The 25149-nt window shown below is 44.7% G+C and overlaps 1 protein-coding gene across 1 annotated transcript in view; it reads left to right on the forward strand.

Moving 5' to 3' along the window:
• Positions 1-25149, forward strand: part of LOC110383306 (protein lingerer) — a 38735-nt gene that overhangs the window by 6156 nt on the left and 7430 nt on the right. The window contains exons 2-25 of the mRNA XM_064041036.1: positions 1058-1225; positions 3675-3749; positions 6723-6845; positions 7281-7389; positions 7530-7788; positions 7932-7981; positions 8513-8598; positions 9311-9382; positions 11577-11681; positions 12207-12291; positions 12580-12671; positions 12824-13078; positions 13110-13451; positions 14040-14121; positions 14688-14779; positions 15210-15293; positions 16326-16433; positions 17114-17224; positions 17639-17732; positions 18804-18916; positions 22437-22535; positions 22934-23020; positions 23563-23680; positions 24303-24406. Of these exons, the coding sequence (XP_063897106.1) occupies positions 1103-1225; positions 3675-3749; positions 6723-6845; positions 7281-7389; positions 7530-7788; positions 7932-7981; positions 8513-8598; positions 9311-9382; positions 11577-11681; positions 12207-12291; positions 12580-12671; positions 12824-13078; positions 13110-13451; positions 14040-14121; positions 14688-14779; positions 15210-15293; positions 16326-16433; positions 17114-17224; positions 17639-17732; positions 18804-18916; positions 22437-22535; positions 22934-23020; positions 23563-23680; positions 24303-24406 (2868 nt within the window). The 5' untranslated portion in view covers positions 1058-1102. The remainder of the gene's footprint in view (positions 1-1057; positions 1226-3674; positions 3750-6722; positions 6846-7280; positions 7390-7529; positions 7789-7931; positions 7982-8512; positions 8599-9310; positions 9383-11576; positions 11682-12206; positions 12292-12579; positions 12672-12823; positions 13079-13109; positions 13452-14039; positions 14122-14687; positions 14780-15209; positions 15294-16325; positions 16434-17113; positions 17225-17638; positions 17733-18803; positions 18917-22436; positions 22536-22933; positions 23021-23562; positions 23681-24302; positions 24407-25149) is intronic.

Below are 25149 nucleotides of genomic sequence, written 5' to 3' on the forward strand. Positions count from 1 at the left end.
GTATGTCCTGAGGGAAAGTAATTCTATTAAACTTATTTTTGTAGATGGTTCGGTAACTCTTTGGTCGGGTACTATTTTTAAATGAATAGTAATGACGTATTTACTTTTCCCCAAAGGCTTACTTGTCCTTGTCACATTTTTAATTTCAGTTTTATGTCCGTTGTCGCTCCATCCATGTTGATCAAGTTCCTTCTGTGGAACCATTCATCGTATTGATTTTATGAGAGTTATTTTGGATCTGCAGGAAACTATCCATTCTTTTTCTCCTCATCATTTTGTAAATAACTTATCCTAGAAGCCTGTCGACATGCTCGAATATGTCTTACAGTTAACGTTATACACGATTTGGAAAAACTCCAAGAATAAGAAAAAAGCCTTCAGACATCTCATATTTGTATGTAACATCGTTCTTCAAGTGGATACCTGACAATAGGCATTCCGAGCCTCTTATAACCACTTAGTACGTCATTCCCAAATATATTTTTGGTTCAAAGCCCTCTTACCTTGAGAATAAGGGTATTTTCTATTTATATGGCAATCGCAGAAACCTTACGGCACTTCCCTTCAAGGGTATTGCATAATCTATGAAAATGAGGTCTTATTTGCTAATTTTCCTCATTGCGTCGTCGATCCGGGAGAGCTTCGTGCGGATTTGACAAGAAATTGATTGATAGGCAGACTTTCCTGTTAAAATAGATGTTGTTTATTTTATATTTTGGGTTGTTCCTTATTAGATAGGTATGCAGGATTTGGATTTCATCTGCTTGTATATAAATAACAGCAGGAACTAACTAAATAGCAACTGCAGCTCACCTTTTGACGCATCATTCAGGGATTTTTACTTATGTAATGTAATATTTTTGATGTGATACTTATGTAAAAGTTGACGAAATAACTTAAGCGTGCACTGATAGCTGAAGCTTACGTTGAAAATTCTTAATCGTATTTTCACTTAAGCTGAAGTGCTTATTCCTTAGAATTTAGAAAGACCTGTTTATCAAGACGAAGTTTTTCTATTTATCAACAGTTTTCTAAAGTATGTTTTTATTTGTTTCAGCTGCTTGTAAATAGAGGCTGTAAATATAACGTATATAGTTTAAAGATGAGTTTGGGTGCGCGCGCCACCAAGGGTGGTGCGAAGGGGGGCGCTAAAGACGGCAAGCATGCACAGGACACTCGGAAGAGCACAGACAAAACCCAGACCAAGGAGAAGGTTAAACCACAGGTAATTAATAAATTACAATTAAATAATGTTCATTAACTGAACGTAACTTTACAACATGGTTACATTGACGTTGAGCCACAATAAACTTTAAATTAACCTTAAGTCTATGGCATATAACTCAAAATACTGAAACATTACTTAACTCTTAAGTCGTAAAAGTATTTCTGTCACAGCTTTTAAAGATAGTGGGATAAATTTAAATTCCAGCAGTCTCTAAAATTATGTATGAGTTTCAGTATTCGATAATTTCTCAGACTCTAAAGTCTCCGATTCATTATCACTTTCTTGCCCATACCAATTTGAAAGGTAGTCCAAATAATTCGGATAGAAAAACAAATATTTAAATATTTCGAGCCAATAAAGCACACAGGCACAATGTATATCGCCGTAATTAGGAAAGTCCGAAGCGTTTCGGACTAGTCAAACATCATTGGTATCTTTATGAGTATAAAAATAATTTAATGCTATGCAAACAGTGACTCAGGGACTTCCCCGATCATTCCGATGTCAATAAATAACTTGTGGGTCCAATACGTATGACCTCAATTGTCTTATTTTTTGTTTAAATCATATTCTTGGGAGCTAGAATAAAACGTTTTGCCATACGAAGTATATCTTACCGGATATTGGCGGACACTAGCTTTTCCTGACTTAATCGCACATAAATGCAAATCGATATAACCTTTAGTGCGTTGAATATCTTATTAGAATCGTGAGGTCATACGCGATACTTAATTTTCCTCTAAACAAAAACCGTAAACATGGATCTTGCAATAAATTAGCATTATAACCGTCTTTTTATCGTAACTGCAGGAGATAACATTCATTCCCAAAATCCTATCTATCTAATTGTTGAGCTTACAAGAGATAGGAATTTGACGTTACTTGTACGGGTATACTGTCAAAATAGCTATCTCTAGTAAGTTTAACAAAAGATGGATCGAATATTGGGATCGGTCGTTAGACAATCATAGATACGACAATAACACCGCGCGACCTTGGCGCGTGACCTCCGGCGTGTCATTGACATTGCACGTCAGTTTAGGCGGCCGGTTCTTTCTAATTCTTGTTAGTTTGCGAGTTTGACCGCCGATTTTTTATACTTGATCCTTTGAGTGTTTTATTGGAATAATAGGACCAAGATTTCTTTTGTATTGTTTCTAACACGCCATTGCGTGGTGCAGTTGGGTAAAATTATAGAGTGCTTGTATGTTGTCTAATTTGGACTGTCATCAAAATTAAACATGACTTTCGATGAGCGAGATAGGCTGATAAATCTTGGTTTGATTATGATATACGCGGAATATGTATCCGAACAAAAAATATGCAATTAAATGGGTAATTAATTGCATATTTTTTAAAACCACAAGCAATATTGGTGTTGTTTGTTGAGCTTTCTATAATTGCTCGCGTATTATTTGTTTGCGAAATAATGAGAACGTGATACCGGTTCCTACCGGCCCGGTGAAATGGGGGTGCGGCTAGGGCTGGCACGATGGTTTTATCGATTTCGGAAAGTGATAAAACTTGCAGATAAAGATAGGTATATGGGGTATGGATCGCAAAAAACGCATTCAATTAAAGATATTTAATTGAAAATAATAAACCTCAGTGGTGTTAGGACTAGACTGCTATGTCCTTTGACCAATCCTGATGAGTTACTAAGCAAAACGGATTGCTTTATTCGAAGTCGGGTCTAAGGCAAGGTTTTTTGATGAGAAATGGCGCAAAAATTGCGATTTATGGATTTGCTGGAAAGTATCCAGCAAAAGATAAGTGTCTCTTGTTATTTTCCTAAAAACATGGGAATGCAACGTTTTCTTTTTTAATTTGTAACACATTCTACATGGCGTGGTAGAAAATCCCTTGTGACAACCCTACCAGTTACGGGAAGGACGTGGGTAGCGCGCGAGTAATACAACTGTATTGCCGACTTGTTTTAGCAAGTGATAATATACGCCGGTATTAACTCATAAGTTGTGATCAAATTGACATTTTATTAGGCCCGTTATATGTAGAAGGCTTATGTTTCTTGAAGGGGTAAGCACGAGTTTAGGTTTTATTGATTTTCCATGTGTCATGTAAAAACCATTTCTGTCAACCAACCAAAAGAGCCTAAAATGTGGCTTTACATAAAGATAGAAATAACTTAATTGACATGGCGAAATATAGGCAAACCTTATTGTGGATAATCTATCCCTATGATGTATGCAGAAGTAATGTTATTTTCCCTAGGGTATATGGTACCATAGCATGAAAAAACCACATGTCCTATCACTTTAATGACTATCAAATAAATCAGAGGAAGAAAAGTCTAAAACTATAGGTCCTAGAGTATCTAATAAGAAGTGTCTTTTTTTTTTCGTAAATAAATACATTCCCCACACTCCTGGAAACTAGTTCAATAATAAAAAATACTGATAAGAATATTTTGTTTGTTTGTCCTCAGGCTACTACAGAACAGCTCCGGATGGCACACATGATCGATCGTAAAAGCGATGACGCGTCTGACGTTCGAAGAATGGTGAGTTACGCATACTTTTACTAATACCTGACATAATTTGTACAGAAATTTTCATTCGAGTATTTTTTCAGTTTTCTTTTACGTCTAAACGAAAATACACAAGGAATATTAAAAAAATTAAGGTAAACGAACGTACTAGGTCAAAGTAGCTTTACCTTTATGCCAGGATAATGAAATGAAAACAATGTGTTTGGTTGCTTGGTGTACTTTTGACTGTCAATCATATTCATCGATTCTGTAGTTACATATCTATTTTGATACATACTTACAGTGTAATGTAATGTTGAGGCACTTTTCACACACGGTCGGTTAGCCGCATAGTAAGTTATTAATTAACCTGTGTTAATTAATAACTTACCATGGGGTTAATAACGTGTTATGGGTGCTAACACAACTGATAAACTGCATATAGCTACATACATACATATTATAACACCCAGACCACGGCCAACAAGCATGCTCATTACACAAATGTCGACCGAACCGGGAATCGGACCCGGGACCTTGGGCAATGCAGGCGGACTTTAGTTCCAATGTCAAAACGATAAAAAATCTTGAACTACATACAATATAATATATGTAATAAGTACGTAGGTCTTAAAATGCTTAGTAAGGGATTGGACGGAAGTAGTTAAGATAAAGCTTAACTCTGCAAGTAGGCATTTGTTGAAAATTACGACGGATGTTTGTGTGAAACGCGATAACATGTGTTGACAGGCCTGTCAATTAGCTAAGAATAATTAAGATTTTGCAATCGAATAAATTATTTTTGCCAGTATAGAATAACAAGTGAAACCTAAAATTAGATAAAAATACACGTAATACTCCAAAAGGCAGAATATAAAGCTAAAAATAACATACTTATTTTCGCCTTCACTCGATGTAAGAAGTCTCGAATTAGGAATGGAGGCAAAAAATCATTGATATAAATACATTACTCCGTACCATATTGAGAACGCCTCCGTATTGTGCCACTTTGTCCAGAGTCACCTTACATAACCACCCAATGTACCTTTCACTCTTAAAAGGGTCCTATTTATACACTACACCCCCTCAAAATTACAAAAGACTTTTTAAACCAAGAAAAGTTATTGCAAAAGCAAGAAAAACTTCACCAACAAGTTTACGCAATGAATTTTACCTGCATTTTTAAGTTTTCCTGTACATTTTGTCGGAAATACAGTTTGTGGTACAAGGATAAAGGGTTGCATACTGGGAAAGTATCAGTAAGGTAAAATGTATACGCTTACTGATGAGTAGGCGTATAAAACATACATATCAATACCTACCTTCAAATAGTCTTATAGTTTTTAGCGCACATATTTGCTTATTTCGAGGTCTATTTACCACTTCTTCTTTCCAGGTGGTTTATATAATTTACTTACAAGTTCAATCTACAGCAATCGCCTAGAAAAGCTTCATAAGCCTATATCTTTGGTTTCGTTTTCATTTGACCCTTTAAGCAGTCCTTTTCTTTTCAAAATTAATAGAATAACAATTTCATCAATACCTCAGAATTCATCCTTGATGATTTTTAGACCATAAGAACCGCATATGCTAAAGACTATACAAAAGATATAATCAGCTTTCCATAAAGAGTTTTACTTCACACAACTTATAGATTTGATATGCGTTTACCATTCGTAGCGTGGGAAAGTCTAGCCAGCTAACGGTGATCAGTACTCGTCACTTTTACTGTTGAGCGTTGCAACTGCGTTCGTGCACTAAAGCGAACTAATTATTACGAATAAGAACTTTTGGAGTAAAACAAACTATTAACAACAAAAAATTACTTTGACCAATAAAATCACGCCACATGTCGTATGTTAACTTAGGTAAAACATAAAGAACCATTCAATTTGGAATTTCCCGCCACCAGTCTAATATCATCTGGTTTTCCCCTCTTTCTTTCGATTTGATGGGAACCTCGCACCGTCACCTTAAGGGGCAATTATTAGTAAGTATGACGCCAGTCTAATCAACGGGTTTTGGGTTGCCCGGGTAACTGGGTTTAGGAGGTCAGATAGCGATGTTTGTAAAGCGCTGGTGCTCAGCTACATCCGGTTAGACTGGAAGCCGACCCCAACATAGTTGGCTCGGAGGATGAAGGGGCAATTATTAAGGCAAATGTTTATTGATAATTTACTGCGATCGTGCGAAACTTGTTACCAACATTCTCATGTAGTAATGCCGCCCTGCAGTATGACTTGTACCAGTGTACTTATCATGTTATATCCACAATACTATGAGATAATAATCTCACCCATTGACAAGCAACAATGTAAGGTAACAGGAAAATTACAAGTACTCATACATCCACTTCCGTTCACTCGGTTAAGAAACAAAGGCTTACAATGTAACAGCTGTTTCTGTGGGATGCAAGTCGAGTGCTTGTTAGTAGCAAGACTAGTTATGACGTCATCGTTTTAAGGTAATATGCTGCCTCTAATAAAATCCTGTTGACATTAGAGTAGAGGTGTGCTTAGTAGGTTAGTTTTGTGTCGATTAAATTGTTGATATTGTAAAATCGATTCTGCTATTGAATTCTGGCAGCATTTGGATTTTTATTAAAGTTTCCAGACTCTTTGTGGCAATCAGCTGACATGTAGCTGGTATGACCTAAACTTTTCCTGGTACTCTGTTTTACCTAAATGAAAGGTTTTAAGCAGCCTGCGTTCAGCGCCTAAACGCGACTTTTGCCAGATCGTCACATTTTGAGGGTACGTGCGTACACATACTTTTTCTGAATTTTTATGTAAAGTATTTTATATCCTGCCGGGGCTGCAGGATTGCTCGAAAGAGTTACCGCGGCATGGTGCGTAAAGGCTTAAAAAGGAACATGGTGGGTTTTAGTTAGCAAGAGTGTGGCACTCCTTCACGCTCCACCCACATCGGGAGGAGGGATCATTTGATGATATCCCACAAAGAAAAGTGTGTATACATAGTACTTGAATGAGATGTTGTTCCCTGTAGGTGCTGGAGTTGATGGAGATGACGTGCCGCACCGAGGAGGAGGTGTGCTCGGCGCTGCACGACTCCGACAACGATATGGTCGCCGCCTGCAACCTGCTGCTGGAGGAGAGCCAGCGGATACAGGTACGTACATCTATGATGTCCTCCTAGCCGATTATCGGCTACGGCGGCGGAGATTAGCCAGCTGCGCAGGACATGTTATAGTGCACAAGCATTTGCGCAGACACAGGTGCACTCACTATTCCTTCACTCTCATAATCCGATGTGATGGCAATCTGAAACAAACGGAGAAAGATCAGGCGCAGGACCGACATTTACAGTGCTCTCCGATGCACGGGTGTATCAATCACCAACTTCCAGGCTCCGGGCTGCTTTGTGAAAGTCTTCTAAAATTCACAAAGCGATATCGGCCCGACTCGGGAATCGAACCCGAGACCTCGTGGTCAGCAGCCGCACTTGCGACAGTTAGACCAACGAGGCAGTTAAAGCTACTTAAGAAAGGTAGAGGTAGGCAACCTCAAGCTACGTCGGTATTGAAATGGTGTGTTGTGTTTTCAGGGAGAGTGGCGAACCAGCGAGAAAAAGAAAAAGAAGCCACCAGCCCCCGCTGGCAATGGTGAATTAGACCCACCACGGGACCCACGCAGTCGTTCTGGACCCAGGCCACGTAAGTATTCGATTGTTATCACAATATCTGTGCTGAATTTGTGTCATGTAATTAGGACTTTACAGGGGTTTCTGGCTGCAGTCTGAAGGGGTTTATCTACCTGTTGTTGATGATGTTAATGATGTTTATGTTGTTCCCAGGTCGCGGGTCAGGCGAGCGGGGTGGCGAGCGTGGCGAGCGGGCGAGCGGGTGGCGCGGGCGCGGCGGCACGCGCGGGCGGGGCGGCGCGCGGGGGGCGCGGGGCGGCGGCGCCCGTCGCCCGCGCCCGAGCGCGCCTGCTGGGACCACACGCAGCCCGGAGGTGAGTGTGCAGGGCGGCGCGGCGAGCGGGCGAGGGCGGGTGGCGCGGGCGCGGCGGCACGCGCGGGCGGGGCGGCGCGGGGGCGCGGGCGGCGGCGCCCGTCGCCCGCGCCCGAGCGCCTGCTGGGACCACGCAGCCCGGAGGTGAGTGTGCAGGGCGGCGCGGCGAGCGGGGCGAGGGCGGGTGGCGCGGCGCGGCGGCACGCGCGGGCGGGCGGCGCGCGGGGGCGCGGGCGGCGGCGCCGTCGCCCGCGCCCCGAGCGCGCCTGCTGGGACCACACGCAGCCCGGAGGTGAGTGTGCAGGGCGGCGCGGCGAGCGGGGCGAGGGCGGGTGGCGGGGTGATGTCTGTCCTCCTAGCCCATTATCAGCTACGGCGGCTGTTCTCATGTAAGAAGATCAGCCAACTGCACAGGACATATTATAGTACACAAGCATTTGCGCAGACACAGCCCTAGCACTGCGAGTATACACGAGGCCATGGAGATCCAGCTAATCCGCAGCGAGGCACTGGTGTCGGGCTCAGGTCCGCACTCCTGCACAGGTATGTTGCCGTGCAACGGGTCTGGAGCGCGCGTCTCCGGCAGATAGTTAAGGGCCCCCCTGGAACGTTGGCAGTGCGCTACGTGCGCTACGTCTTCTCTAACGGCCTACCGCAGTAGAGACAAGTCGCTACAACCCTTACAGTTCGGGCATATATGATCAAATGAAACGTCTACGATATAATAAATTCAAATAATCGTTTAATCTTAGAAATCATTACCCCCACACTGCTACAAAACGCATGATTTGAACTTGAACTGTAACTCAATCTGTGCTTACAGGCGGCAGCAACAACATCGTCGACACATTCCCCACCACAGAAGACTGGGACAACGAGGAGTGGTCCGGATCTCTATCAGACACCAAGGTGAGTACCAGCATAATTATATAGGTAACGCCATTTTATAACCCCTCAAAGAAAAAGATGCATTTTTCCATATAAAAAAAATGATTTTGAGGTTTTACAGCCGAGCGGGTTGGTTGATCATGAGGTTAAGCAACGCTTGACTATGTCATGACGTCTTTTGGGTAGATCCTGCTGGCTGTCATTTGAACAGTCAGAAGCCAGAAATCTTATCAAGGGGTATTGGATAGCCCCAACTAAACACTGGGTCAGATCGGCAGTTGATGTAAAACACTGGAACTTGGCTGCATCCGTTTAGACTGGAAGCCGACCCCAACATAGTTGAGTCGATATCGCTAAAAAGAATGTTATTTATGAGATGGCGGCAGACAGAAGAGTATGGAAGAAGAAAACATACTCTGCTGTCCCAAATAACATTTATTATTAGGGTAGGATTTGATCCTTCGCAGTCCTTATGGGTTGTCAGAAGCCAGTAAGTCTGACACCACTCTAACCAAGGGGTATTGGGCTGCCCGGGTAACTGGGTTGAGGGGGTCAGATAGGGCAGTCGCTCCTTGTACGTACTCAGCTACATCCGGTTAGACTGGAAGCCAACCCCAACATAGTTGGGAAAAAGGCTCGGAGGATGATTATATTAGGGTGGGATTTATGTTGATGTGAATGGTTGTGTGTGTCGGTGTGAGCAGTGTGTCAGTGTGGAGACGTAATGCGCCAGGTGTTGCAGGTGTTCACGCCCAGCTCCGCCGCGCAGCCCGCCGACGCCGCGCCCGACGCGCCGCCCGCTCAGGTAACTACCTCACTACATATAAACAGCATGCCTGTCTATATGCTAACACATTGAAGGGTTAAGGGAATTCAGGATGTATGTAAATAATGTCACTTGAAACCCTTCGATATGTAAAGGTGGATCCGTAAATAGCGAGGCATGCGCCACGAATGGTGCAAATCATCAACTCGACTGCGTTTCAAAATAGAAACAACATTCAAAGCTTTTATACAAAATTTTATTCTTTTCTCATACCGTCTTTTTAAATTGACATTTAGAGTACATAATATTTTAAAAATAAATAAAATAAAAACTAAAGAGTTTGAAATAAAGAACATGAATTAAATACTCTATACATACCTGATAGGTATGCTCAAGTAATATTGGTCGAGCCATCGTTCGCGGTGCATGCCTCGCAAAGTCTGGATATAGTTTAAGGATATATTTCATCACCTCTGGGATGGAAGCTACCAGCTCATTCTTGCCACTAAAATGCTTTAACCCATGCTTTTCTGTACCTATAACGATGTCTATGTAACACTTCTAATTCATATTTTCTGTCCCATAATTACGTTCAGAATACGGAAGTTAAAGTAAGTATTAACGTACTAAACTAAAAAAGGATAATAATAAACCATTTGTATAATCTTATAAAGATGTAAATCAGTTTCTTGGTAAATTCAATTAAAACTTCCAAATAAGTTGTCTTCTAAATCTTAGTCTTGAATCAGTTCTAAATATTGTTATGAACATACTAACGTAAATGATATTTATCTATTTTGCAAATAATCTTTCTGGAATCAATAACCCAAGAAAATATTTCGCCATGTAAGCGATCTTTGAATCTTGCTCAGTTTCGTATATAATTTTATATAGTGTCGAATTGTAATTAATAACTTGTCAGTGTCAAAGCATTTTTGTATTTGGAATTCAAACTCGCTTACACATACGATTTATAAGTAAAAAAAATGCAAATACGAGCATATCCGTGACAGGAGTGGGAGGCGACGGAGGCCAACGGTCCGCTGGAGGCGCACATCCCCACCTACACGTACCACAACTCCGCGCACATACCCGCGCATCCCCACCACACCTACCCCACGTTACCTATCCCCACTACACGTATGCTATCCCCACCTACACGTACCTATGCTGTCCGCACCTACACGTACCAATGCTATCCCCATCTACACGTACCTATGCTATCCCCATCTACACGTACCTATGCTATCCCCATCTACACGTACCTATGCTATCCCCACCTACACGTACCTATGCTATCCCCACCTACACGTACCTATGCTATCCCCACCTACACGCTACTATGCTATCCCCACCTACACGTACCTATGCTATCCCCACCCACACATACCTATGCTGTCCACACCTACACGTACCTATGCTATCCCCACCTACACGTACCATATGCTGCGTTTACATGCTTTCCAAGAATTTTTTAGACAAAACTTCAAGAAGTGTCATAGCTAGCGCTTACCTAATGGTTGTTTTTATCCTTTTTTGCACCGACTTCCCAAAAAATAAAGATTTTTAAATAAATAAATTGACACAGCTTTCAACCTTCGCTAGCCGAATATTCCGCTTTCACGCTCATTTTTGGATACTTATCGAGACTTGTCAAACATGTAAACGTAACATTGCTCATATATGGTGTTTTGTATGTACCATGTTTTACCTATGTATAAATTGTTTAAGTACTTAATACACTCCACAAAATTATGTAAATGCACCCAATATGTGTGGTTATTTGTACACGTCTTCATTTATTTATACACTGGTGGTTTCCTTTCTATCGCAATGCACATACATGTTTATCAAGATCATACCAACCATGGAGTAAGGAAAGATGAGCGGAGATGCCATAATGCCGGTCGGTCTGACGCCTTCTGGGTCAAATTCGTACGGTGGCCCTGACAGAAATGATCAGTGACGAGTGAACTAACGAGGCGTTCGGGTTGTTTAACGATTTTTATATTGATTATGATATGTATTACAAACAATGGTCGGTTCCTAAGAAGGCGTATAAGGGCGAAAACAATAACGATCCTCGTCCCCCGCATTTTCTTAGGCGATTTTCCGTTATGGCACCTCCGTAATTTTTCAATGATTCATAACCTTTACACCAAGTTGTATTGTATTTATGCGTTCTTAACTTATAATAAAGTAAATATAACAACTTTTATATTTGTTTAAACAGCAAATAAGTTCAGTGAGCCGGCAGTCGCCGGTGTCGGGCGCGGTGGCGGCGCCGGCCGAGCCTCAGCCGCCAGCCGATACTTACCATCATCCGGTTCATCATCAGGTAACATATTATATTATTTACTAGCTGATCCCGCGAACTTCGTATCGTTCATACCTTCCCTGGACCTCTACAAACCAAAATCAGCTCAATCGGCCCAGCCGTTCTCGACTTTTAATCAGACTTACGAACAACAAATCATTTTTATTTATATAGATTAGGTATTAGTTTATTTATTGAACGCACACAGTATCTGTACAGGAATTTTTCTCAATGCAATAATGGTTTAAAAACGATTTTACACGATCAACCGATTTTGTGCAAACTTCACATAAACCGTCTATTAAATAGTCTAAACAAAGCCTAAACCTTTGGTTTGGATAGGTGAGCCCTTTCTTGAGTTATAAACTTTTGAATTTGAAAATTTGAATTTCCTAATGACTTTGCAAAAATGCTTTGTTTGGTGAATTGCAGTGTCAGAAATATAGGTATCCTATTTTTGGAATAAATGTATCCTGTTAACATTACTATTATACCATAGTTGTATATATAGGCAGTGCTTTTAGTCAAACCATGTGATGTTTTCAGCCAATGGGCATGTCTGGAAGTCTGACGGCGGCGCAGTCGCAGTATCTCTCGCAACTCACACAGCAGTCGCAGAGGCACGACAATAGTGAGTATTACTATACCATTTACACTGAGACACACTATACAACATAGGAACACCCTGACATACACACATTTTAGTAATTGATTTAAATAAACACTACTGTAATGAGAAATTTAAAAAATAGTATCGATCGTGGCGAAAGAAAAGAATTTAAGGATTCTTTATTTAAAATCGTATGAAATCTCGCACAAATGGTGGAATCCTCGGAATCTGGAAGAATTACAAAAATGACAGCTTCTTATTTACATATTTATTTTGTTGCCTAACACATGTCATGTTTGTGTATTACAGGCGTGTACACGTCAAATTACGGCGTGTACGGCTCCACAGACATCACCAGTCAGAGGAAACCGCAGCGAGCGAGAGTTCCTCCTCCTTCTAAGGTTTGTGACTACAACTGGAACTGATATTGTCTTACACTTTTTTAGATGGAGCCTAGAACAAAAGTGTTTTCATTTGACTGTTTTGCGAGTCGCTATAAAATCTAATTGTTGTGGTATCTGAATGGATATTTATTGTTAATGTAATGTTGTAGATCCCGTCTATGGCGGTAGAGATGCCAGGAGGTGGCGAGGGTGGCATGTTCCTGGACGTGCAGTTCGGAGCCCTGGAGCCCGACGCGCTCCGGGACAACTGCACCCCCAAGCCGCAGCAGCAGCAGCCCGCGCCGGCACCGACGGCGTCAGCGGCGCCCGCAGCGCCCGCCTCCCCCGCCGCCGCCACGCCGCCGCACGAGCCGCCCGCCGACACCCCGCCCGCGCCCATGCCCTACCAGCCGCCCAGCACTGCCGTATGTACCAACACAGCAGCAGCGGCACCAGCGCCCGCCTCCCCGCCGCCGCCACGCCGCCGCACGAGCCGCCCGCCGACACCCGCCCGCGCCCATGCCCTACCAGCCGCCCAGCACTGCCGTATGTACCAACACAGCAGCAGCGGCGCCACCAGCGCCCGCCTCCCCCGCCGCCGCCACGCCGCCGCACGAGCCGCCCGCCGACACCCCGCCCGCGCCCATGCCCTACCAGCCGCCCAGCACTGCCGTATGTACCAACACAGCAGCAGCGGCGCCACCAGCGCCCGCCTCCCCCGCCGCCGCCACGCCGCCGCACGAGCCGCCCGCCGACACCCCGCCCGCGCCCATGCCCTACCAGCCGCCCAGCACTGCCGTATGTAGCCACATAGCAACAGCAGCCGACAGCGTCAGCGGCACCAGCAGCGGAGCCTGCGACTGCCTCATACCTCCCCTCAGTTGGCTAGAGCACAGGAGGGCTCCTTGTGATGCAGGCGGTGGCGCCCCCGCGCCTGTCTCCCGCTGATCACCCCCCGCGGTGGATGGGGATGGACGTCGTGTTCGGCGTCTTCCGCCCCAGAGGGTCGTTCTCCGCGTCGGTCGCTCTCTCATGCGCTCTGCCGCTTCTTTCTGTGACATGACGTCCTCACATAAAGAGGATACCGCTTCCCATGCCTCCTCACTTTCCAGCATGGCAGCAATCACGCTGGGGAGTGAGGAATTGTGCCTGACTACTGCCACCAGATAAACACCTACCCAGCATTATTTTTAAGCAATACTTACTAGCTATTTATCGCAATTTTCTTCTTACCTACAATATACCCACCATATAAAATTGTGCAAATTATAGCAAACTTAATATCAGTTTAGAAGAGCTGTCTTTTAGTTATTCCTCATACTACCTCATTAAGAAATAGGCTACATTGCATCAAAATATCTAAAAGTAAACGTTTGTATGTTCCAGCTGAGTGAGAGTTTAGCAGTAGTGGAGCCGACGCCAGTGAGTGCGCCGGCCACCACCGAGCCCACTGTCACTAATACTACCTGTGAGTACCCACACTATTATACTCATATAACTGGGTTCTATCTATATTTAACTCCGCTGAGAACGCGCCGTAAATATTCTTCACTGGCAACGATACTTAAGACTTGGAATCAGAATCATTGCTTAATATATTTGCTAAATGGTCTCCAGTCAGGACTACGGTATTGATCAAAAGAGTTAACAGTATATTCGAGTGGTTTCCACAAGAAACATAGTTTTCATCAGTGTAAATCTGTCAATTTCCTACTTGTCAAAGTAGTTGGACATTGATTCTGATCTGTTTTTTTTTTTATACAAAACAAATGCCAATCGACAAGTTGACTCTTTATCAACACGACAGACTAATTTATACCTTAACTATATGTTTATAATATCCAAAGCTGTTTTGCGAAAATACTGCCGGGCCTCTGTTATTTGGGAAAGAATGTAGCTTTCCAACAGTGAAAGAATTTAAAAACACGGTCTAGTAGCTTTTGAGTTTATTCATTACAAAGTTATCCTCTTCGCTACACAATACAGTATATAGTACAAAATGCCACGTATAAATAACGTATTGTATGTCCTCAGCGTCCCTGGAGGCGGCGCTGTCGAGCATGAAGCAGCTGTCGGTGTCGGACGCGCCGCCGCCGCAGCACCAGCCGCAGCATCACAGGCCCAAGGTACTGCTACTATCCTTCGTAATTCTGGCTTTATGGGGAAAATTACATGGTCATATAATAAAATGTCCTCACACCTTCCACGATTATCTTATTCAATTCATAAAGCATCTAAAAATAAGGTACCTCGTTTATCGTTTTAATGGGAAAAACTATTTTCATATTTTTATTGAAAATGTAAGCACAATAAGTATACAGTTTTATGTGAATAATCTGTGACATCATAGCTTTTATACAGATTACATTTTGTAACTGTTTTTGACAGTACAGAAGTAGTATTGAATTTGATTATATGGAAACTAGCACTATTCAAGTACATACACTTGAATAGACAATATTTATTTAGGTTCAAAATAATCTTCATTATGGTGCATAGTTAATGTATACTTAGTTCGTTATATTATTATATTACAATTTATGTATAATATTTCAGACTGTAGGACAACAGAATGTGTACGCGCATCACGCGGTGTCACATCACCCGCCTGTATACGGAGCCAATGTCTATGCGCCACAGGTAACATATTACTGTGATTTATTTATTCATTCATGAAATAAAAAGGTTTTATGGATATATCGTTTTTAAATTGGAAATACGAGGGATGTATGGTTTGTGGATAATAGCCGTTTTCGCGCGGTTTCATCAGAGTGTCGAGGGAATTGTATTGGTATTATAACTTATGTTACTTGCAGATAATGTAAGCTTTTTAATGGTGAAAAAATTTTTAAAATCGGTTCAGTAGTTTTTGAGTTTATCCATTACAAATAAATAAACAAAGTTTTCTTTTTAATAATATTAGCATGTGGTCAATTCAAAGTTGTGCGGTTTGATGCTTGGTGTTGGTTGGTCCGTGGATGAGTGACTATCTTGTGGTGATGAGTTTCGTGTTTTAAAAGGCATGATAAACTGGATGTCATTTTGAATATTTTGAACTAGGCGGATTATGATAATGATGGAATGAAAAAAGTCAGTGTGTACATGGCACAGTTATAGAATAGTGCGCGGTGCAGTAGAGACATACACAAAGCGTGCGCGCTTGCCCGCGCCGGGAGGGTGCGCACACATGACGCGCGAGCAGCACGCGCGCTCACTGCTCATTACTTCACCATCCTGCAGTGTGCGAGACAGCGCCGCACATAAGCTGTTACATAATAAATATACTGATGATGATCCTAATCTTGACAAATATCCTTTTTATTAGTATAAAATTGCACATTTGTCCTACCCCATCAAATCACTCTTTCACTCTAAGGTTGACTGTAAGAGAACCCAACACTGGGTTAAACTCGTATAATCACATACAACGTACATAATCTCTCTATTTTCATTGTGTCAAATGTATTTATATGCGCAATATAAAAATGAATTGCTGTTCGTTAGTCTCACTAAAACTCAAGAATGGCTGGACCGAATTGGCTTATTTTGGTTTTAAAATGTTTATAGAGGTCCAGGGAAGGTTTAAACGATACGAAGTTCGCGGGATCAGCTAGTGTGCAATAAAAAATAATAATGATGATGAAGCTAATGTTTATATAACATTGTCAGCAGGTGAACTCGACCAACGCGTCGCTGACGGGCGCGTCGGCCATGTCGGCGTCCGCCTACCCGTCCAGCGTCACGCTCACGCAGTACCAGCCCATCATCAACTCATACCAGGTACACTATTATCAAACTTAAAAACGTTTATTCAAATTAGACTGATAAATCAACATTTTTCAAACATCAAAAACAAATAAAAGTGTGTTATAAAAATAATTCTGTGAATTAAGTTAAAACAATAATAAGTCGTTATAAAATACAATATAACAACAAACACCGTTGTATATTTAAAGAAAGTTTATTCATGTTCACATACAACATCACCTTGATGATAAACATACATAGTAATCATCATCCGCCGAGCCTTTTTCCCAACTATGTTGGGGTCGGCTTCCAGTCTAACCGGGTGCAGCTGAGTACCAGTGCTTTACAAGGAGCGACTGCCCTATCTGACCCCCTCACCCCAGTTACCCGGGCAACCCAATACCCCTTGGTTAGACTGCCATACAAACATAGTAATGATACGAACTAAACAAACGGTCGCGAGTTAACGAGCTACGCTATGCGAGCGTTTTTGACCCACGGTGTTACGCCGGCCGCGTCCCCGCTCGCTTCCCCGCACTCCTCTCCCGGCAGGCCTCATACTGGTCCTCGCTGTGTCCGCGCTATTACCTTATAAGTTAATGGACGCGACCACAAAAATAGGCACGCGTTACCACCAGTCATTTTATGTGATAGCATTAAATATGATAATTTTTGGCACAGTAAATGTAAATAATATTATTTTGTTTCCTCAGACGTCGTCGTCGGCGGGCCCGTACGGCGGCAGCGCCCTGTACACAGCGGCGCCCTACACCCCCTACCAGCCCACCGCGCAGCCCAAGCAGCCGCCCAAGGAGACACAACAGGTAACACCCATATATTGGTTATACAGAAAAACTATGACAATGTTCAAGAAACGGTATTGGCGTCCAAGGCCGACTTCGGCCACGGCGGCTGTTCTCATATAAGAAGATCAGCCAGCTGCGCTACGGTAACCCGACATTAACGTGCTCTCCGATGCACGGATCACCAACTTCCAGAATACGGGCTGCTTTGTGAAAGTTTCTAAAACCCACAAAGGGACTTCGGCTGGACCCCCAGAATCATCGTCATCGTCGTCGTCGTCATTCGTCATCATCATCATTATCATCAAATCCTTTTTTAAAATTAAATTATATATACATAACTGATTTAATAATATTCTTTGAGTAAATTTTTATCGAAAAATAAACTATCAGTTAATTACATTTGTAACTTACTTATTTGATCGTTTGTTACAGCAACAGTACGACAGTTCAGTGGCGTCGAGTAACAGTTTAACGAGTACGACGACTCAGACGCAGACTTCCACAGCCAAAGTAGCGACTACCACAGGTAAGTTCATTATAGTTTACATACTGTATGTTAAGCTGTGCATGTAATGTTGCAAGGAAGGCATGAGCATGGAAGAGGATGACCAGAAAATACGGTCGAATTGAGAACCTCCTCCTTTTGGGAAGATTGTGTGAAAGTCGATATGGTTATAATAAATTGTTCTTGTTCGCTGAATGAGTTCACAAGAGCCATCTATAGAGAGCCGCTATATTATTAGTAGTAATTTAAAATTTTGGTAGTGTTATTATTGTTTTTGTAATATTATGTTTAGTTTTCGTATGTGTAATGTAATTAATTTTGTCGTATTAGGCTAAGTGAAAACCTGTAAAGATAAAATTAGCTGTGTTTTGATATGAATAAATAAATATGAACATGAATAAGTGTGAACGAGAATATGGATGGTTTTCACAGGGGTTCTCGTATAATATGTTTATACACAAATCATGTGATACCACTTTCTCGGCAATAGTGTGGAGAATAATGTTGCTTGTGAGTTGAGTTGACGGCAGATAGAAGAGTATGGAAGGAGAAAATATGCTGTATCGAGTACAAATAAATTAGAGATAAGGGAATAGGTAAAATGAATAAACAAGTTAGTATAGTCGTAACTTGGCAAGAATCGTGAGATGAAAAGTTCCTTTTATTTTCAAGCAGATATAATTTCCGATCAATGATGTCAATAACCATAGAATTATGCACAAGCAATAACCTGGATCACTTTTTTGTATCATTTAGCACTATGTGCGAGCTTACACTTATTAAGGGTCAATCCCCACTGAAAGAGCAGCGGCCGGCAGCGGCCGTAAATGCAAGTGATTGAGCGCGAGCGCGGCGCCGCGCTCTTACATTGTCCGTGCTCTTACGGCCGCTGCCGGCCGCTGCTCTTTCAGTGGGGATTGACCCTAAAGGACTCGTATCCTTCCAAGTTATATGCCGGCTATTGTACTTAGTTGCATTCGGTTAGACTGGAAGTTGATCTCCACATAGTTGGGAAAAGGCTCGGGTGACGAACGGATGGATGAATGATGATGTTGATTGGTATATTACTAAGGTATATGTTTGTGTGTGCAGTGGCGGGGCACGGGTCTGGGTACGCGGGCGGCGCGCTGTACGGCGCCGCCGCCACGCCGGCCTACGCGCCCTACGACGACCAGCTCATGCGCTCCACGCTGCCGCACCACATGGTACGTACACTATACCACGCCGGCCCTAGCGCCCTACGACGACCAGCTCATGCGCTCCACGCTGCCGCACCACATGGTACGTACACTATACCACGCCGGCCCTAGCGCCCTACGACGACCAGCTCATGCGCTCCACGCTGCCGCACCACATGGTACGTACACTATACCACGCCGGCCCTAGCGCCCTACGACGACCAGCTCATGCGCTCCACGCTGCCGCACCACATGGTACGTACACTATACCACGCCGGCCCTAGCGCCCTACGACGACCAGCTCATGCGCTCCACGCTGCCGCACCACATGGTACGTACACTATACCACGCCGGCCCTAGCGCCCTACGACGACCAGCTCATGCGCTCCACGCTGCCGCACCACATGGTACGTACACTATACCACGCCGGCCCTAGCGCCCTACGACGACCAGCGCATCCACGCTGCCGCACCACATGGTACGTACACTATACCACGCCGGCCCTAGCGCCCTACGACGACCAGCTCATGCGCTCCACGCTGCCGCACCACATGGTACGTACACTATACCACGCCGGCCCTAGCGCCCTACGACGACCAGCTCATGCGCTCCACGCTGCCGCACCACATGGTACGTACACTATACCACGCCGGCCCTAGCGCCCTACGACGACCAGCTCATGCGCTCCACGCTGCCGCACCACATGGTACGTACACTATACCACGCCGGCCCTAGCGCCCTACGACGACCAGCTCATGCGCTCCACGCTGCCGCACCACATGGTACGTACACTATACCACGCCGGCCCTAGCGCCCTACGACGACCAGCTCATGCGCTCCACGCTGCCGCACCACATGGTACGTACACTATACCACGCCGGCCCTAGCGCCCTACGACGACCAGCTCATGCGCTCCACGCTGCCGCACCACATGGTACGTACACTATACCACGCCGGCCCTAGCGCCCTACGACGACCAGCTCATGCGCTCCACGCTGCCGCACCACATGGTACGTACACTATACCACGCCGGCCCTAGCGCCCTACGACGACCAGCTCATGCGCTCCACGCTGCCGCACCACATGGTACGTACACTATACCACGCCGGCCCTAGCGCCCTACGACGACCAGCTCATGCGCTCCACGCTGCCGCACCACATGGTACGTACACTATACCACGCCGGCCCTAGCGCCCTACGACGACCAGCTCATGCGCTCCACGCTGCCGCACCACATGGTACGTACACTATACCACGCCGGCCCTAGCGCCCTACGACGACCAGCTCATGCGCTCCACGCTGCCGCACCACATGGTACGTACACTATACCACGCCGGCCCTAGCGCCCTACGACGACCAGCTCATGCGCTCCACGCTGCCGCACCACATGGTACGCACTATACCACGCCGGCCCTAGCGCCCTACGACGACCAGCTCATGCGCTCCACGCTGCCGCACCACATGGTACGTACACTATACCACGCCGGCCCTAGCGCCCTACGACGACCAGCTCATGCACCGCGCTGCCGCACCACATGGTACGTACACTATACCACGCCGGCCCTGCGCCCTACGACGACCAGCTCATGCGCTCCACGCTGCCGCACCACATGGTACGTACACTATACCACGCCGGCCCTAGCGCCCTACGACGACCAGCTCATGCGCTCCACGCTGCCGCACCACATGGTACGTACACTATACCACGCCGGCCCTAGCGCCCTACGACGACCAGCTCATGCGCTCCACGCTGCCGCACCACATGGTACGTACACTATACCACGCCGGCCCTAGCGCCCTACGACGACCAGCTCATGCGCTCCACGCTGCCGCACCACATGGTACGTACACTATACCACGCCGGCCCTAGCGCCCTACGACGACCAGCTCATGCGCTCCACGCTGCCGCACCACATGGTACGTACACTATACCACGCCGGCCCTAGCGCCCTACGACGACCAGCTCATGCGCTCCACGCTGCCGCACCACATGGTACGTACACTATACCACGCCGGCCCTAGCGCCCTACGACGACCAGCTCATGCGCTCCACGCTGCCGCACCACATGGTACGTACACTATACCACGCCGGCCCTAGCGCCCTACGACGACCAGCTCATGCGCTCCACGCTGCCGCACCACATGGTACGTACACTATACCACGCCGGCCCTAGCGCCCTACGACGACCAGCTCATGCGCTCCACGCTGCCGCACCACATGGTACGTACACTATACCACGCCGGCCCTAGCGCCCTACGACGACCAGCTCATGCGCTCCACGCTGCCGCACCACATGGTACGTACACTATACCACGCCGGCCCTAGCGCCCTACGACGACCAGCTCATGCGCTCCACGCTGCCGCACCACATGGTACGTACACTATACCACGCCGGCCCTAGCGCCCTACGACGACCAGCTCATGCGCTCCACGCTGCCGCACCACATGGTACGTACACTATACCACGCCGGCCCTAGCGCCCTACGACGACCAGCTCATGCGCTCCACGCTGCCGCACCACATGGTACGTACACTATACCACGCCGGCCCTAGCGCCCTACGACGACCAGCTCATGCGCTCCACGCTGCCGCACCACATGGTACGTACACTATACCACGCCGGCCCTAGCGCCCTACGACGACCAGCTCATGCGCTCCACGCTGCCGCACCACATGGTACGTACACTATACCACGCCGGCCCTAGCGCCCTACGACGACCAGCTCATGCGCTCCACGCTGCCGCACCACATGGTACGTACACTATACCACGCCGGCCCTAGCGCCCTACGACGACCAGCTCATGCGCTCCACGCTGCCGCACTAAACTATCATCTATACTATATACCCTTTACCCCTTTAGTAACCAAGTCACAGGCTATAAACCAAGGTTGGAAGCCAGGAGACAATACCAAATGCACCTTTTGTAACACCATACTACTATATTTATCACGTATGTAATAATTTTTTACTGGAAATAAACATTATTAATATCACTCAAATTCGGCTCTAGCCATTTCCACGCCCCAGCCGACTTTTTACCTTGGCGCCTCTCACACAGTGAAGAGAAGAATTGAGCGTTAATCACCATACTTGTAAACCTTGTCCAGGTTTCGTCGCGATATTTTACTTCGTCTTTTATTCGTCATTATTTCTTATTAGACAGAAATGGTCTTACTAAAAACTTAAACATCTGTAAAACACTGGTCTAAAAAAAATATAGCTGCAAAATAAACCTTATTTCAACGTCATAATTTGTAATTTTTTTAGACGAGTGTCCAACAGACGTTTCAAAGTTTTTCTAGTAAGGCCATAAAGGTTTCAAAAATTCAATCAGTGCAATTTGACCAAACCATACCGAAAGGTCGGATAAAGAAAAAGGTATCGTACATTTATACACAATATCACCTTTAAATCCCTAATATTTACCTATAGTAATAAATAAGAACACACATTTGCATGAAACATGTGTAAACATTATATTACATCATGCTATTGATCATGATAGTGTATGAAAGGAAAGTTAACATGTAATGCTATTATTCCAGGGCGGGTACTATGAGGTGGGCTACGGCGGACGGGACGCCACGTTCGGCCTCAGCGCCGGAGAACGATTCGGAAGGACTGATGCTGCTTCACCACAACAGGTATGTACTCAACTTACTACATAAGAGTTATTTATTTATTACAAAATGTATATAGTTACAAAATTAACTTTATCCCAAGGTGTTCCCCAGTTAAGGCCTGTTAAGGCACAGCAAAGTAACTTAAAACTAGATAAAAGGGTATTACAATTATTAATACTACTGGTTTTAGACTATCACGAAATAATGTTGCTAAAATGAACGAAAATATTATTGCTAGATATAGAAGCTAGACGTCAAATTGAATGGCATGTTTGACCAGTAAACTGTGGCAACCAATATTTTCGTATTTGTTCAAACCACCGTATTTATAATTCTAGATCTTATTTATATTACTCTGGACCTATTTTCATAGTTTAAAAGTTTTACAGAATAACAATATGTAATGTATTGTATTGCAGGTGCCAGCGGCGGCGTTACCTCCCGGCTACGCGTACTTCGCGTACCAGCCGCCTCCCACCACGTACCAGTATGGCGTCTATCCCACGGTCAGTAAAACTCGTCTATTCAAAGTTGGCTGGAAACAGCACATTTCGAACGTCAGAATTATACGAGATAGCTACAAAAACGCCCACTCTTCACCACACATAGGGTGTTATTATTAGAAGAAGTTGTTCAACAAACTCCTCAGCAACACATGTTGGTCTCAAATCTCAATACTAAGTTATGTTATTTATCACTTAGGTACTTGATATAGTTACCGGCACTGATATTGAGCTCTCGGCGGTAAAGTGGGGATCGCTTTGCGCAATATACACATAAGGCAATAAACCAATAAATCGCTTCTGCGCAGGTGAAGGTCAGGGCTCAATATTCGTGCCGATAACTATAACTTATAATATTAACTAACATGTAAGATATCTATAACTGAGTGAACGGCCTCGCGAGGCATTTGTTGCGCGAAGTAGCACGATTAGTGTTCACTAGCTTTTTCGGCCTTCTTCCTATAAATTGCAAATTAACCTCTTTATGTAAAAAAAAATATATAAAAATGTTATGTGATGAGTAACCAATGTTGTTTCCCCCTTAGTACGGCGGCGGTTCGAACGTGGGCGGCGTGGGCGGAGTGGGCGGCGTGTCGACGCAGGGCAAGGTGTCCACATACACGCAGCAGCAGCCCTACGACGCGCAGGACTCATATAAACCTGGTATGTTATCTACAAACCAAAAATCTTCATAATCTTATCAATTTCCGAACCTTATTGCAACTGTGTTGGGGTGGGTTTTCAGACTGGTTATCAGACTTTCTAGTTTCTAACTACCCATGCGGATGCCAAAAAATCAAACCGAAACATGTCTTCCGAAACGTGGAAGAAATCGTCATGGAAAAAAAAGTCAACCATCCACTGACCATCCGCGTTAAGCGTTGCTTAGCTTTATGATCGATTGTTCCGCGCGACTTTGACTTAGTCACGAGCTCTTCCTGCCTACTTGAGAGTAGTTTTTAAATCAGATTATGGTTAATTAAAACAAAAATCTAACAAGCCGGCATTTAGTGGGCACCAAATCGATATGTACTTCGACATGGTCAAAAATTCTTTCCGTCGTACCACAAAAACTTTTAAACGTCTGTTGAACACCTGTCTAAAAATACAGATTATGGCGTTGAAATATGGTACGTTTTGTAGTTACACTTTTTTTAGTGTTTGACAGATGTTGAAATTTTTGTAGTAACAGAAATTTTTAGTAGTTTTGTAGTTTGACACTATAGAAATTCTTCTGAATTAACCACTTCCTTTCGTGTATTAAAACTTGTGTGTGTTGTTGTAGGCGGCGGCTATACGGGCAGCGGCAGCAAGGCGGGCGGCGGCGCGGCGGCGGAGCTCGGCAACGCCATCTACGCCAAGCCGCATCCCGCGCTCAACAAGGTCAACGTGAGTACCACATCTACTACCCACCACCGACGACATACTTCCATGACATTTCAAAATAAATGGTGGCTTGCGAACACGGTTTACGGAAGATAGAAAACTATCAAGGACACGATTCTTCTAATGTGACAATTGGATAGCAGTGTCATCTCAATTGCAGTTTTAACCTTAACGGGCATTCCGCTATTAATATAAAACTGTATTCGTATTCTGCGGCCGCGCAATATGGCGACTACACCGCTGGTTCTCACCGCGAGCTCATGTTCGATGGTTTGCCGCGCGCTGACGATACAAGGCTTTACACAATGTCCGTACCCGTAACAGCAACGGAGCGTTAATTCAACTGTCAGTAATAACAATAATATTGCGAATGAATCAATATTATCAAAGCTTTAACGATCCGATTCCAATTATGACGGTTTGTGCCGTGTGCTTTGATAAGGACCGACTGAATTAAGATGATGCGTCGGCCCGTTTACGACGCGGCACTGTCACGCCGCTGACGTGTGAGAACAGAAAATCCCCGAAGAGTCACGGCTCACGGATGCCTAGTGTAATGTAGGGTTTTAGACCTTTACAAGATGTTAGCACGTCAAAACATCCTCGTTATCCAGCCCCTGGCTAATCTGCCGCCCCTCGCAATGCGCTATAATCCGAATATTTTCAAGAGTACCTTCCATCAAATCCAATAAGTTGTCTCCAACCTGCAAAATATATTTTGTCGATTTACCACTCGTCCACTATAC

This window comes from Helicoverpa armigera, chromosome 24, assembly GCF_030705265.1.
Source record: "Helicoverpa armigera isolate CAAS_96S chromosome 24, ASM3070526v1, whole genome shotgun sequence".
NCBI classification, from domain to species: Eukaryota; Metazoa; Arthropoda; class Insecta; order Lepidoptera; family Noctuidae; genus Helicoverpa; species Helicoverpa armigera.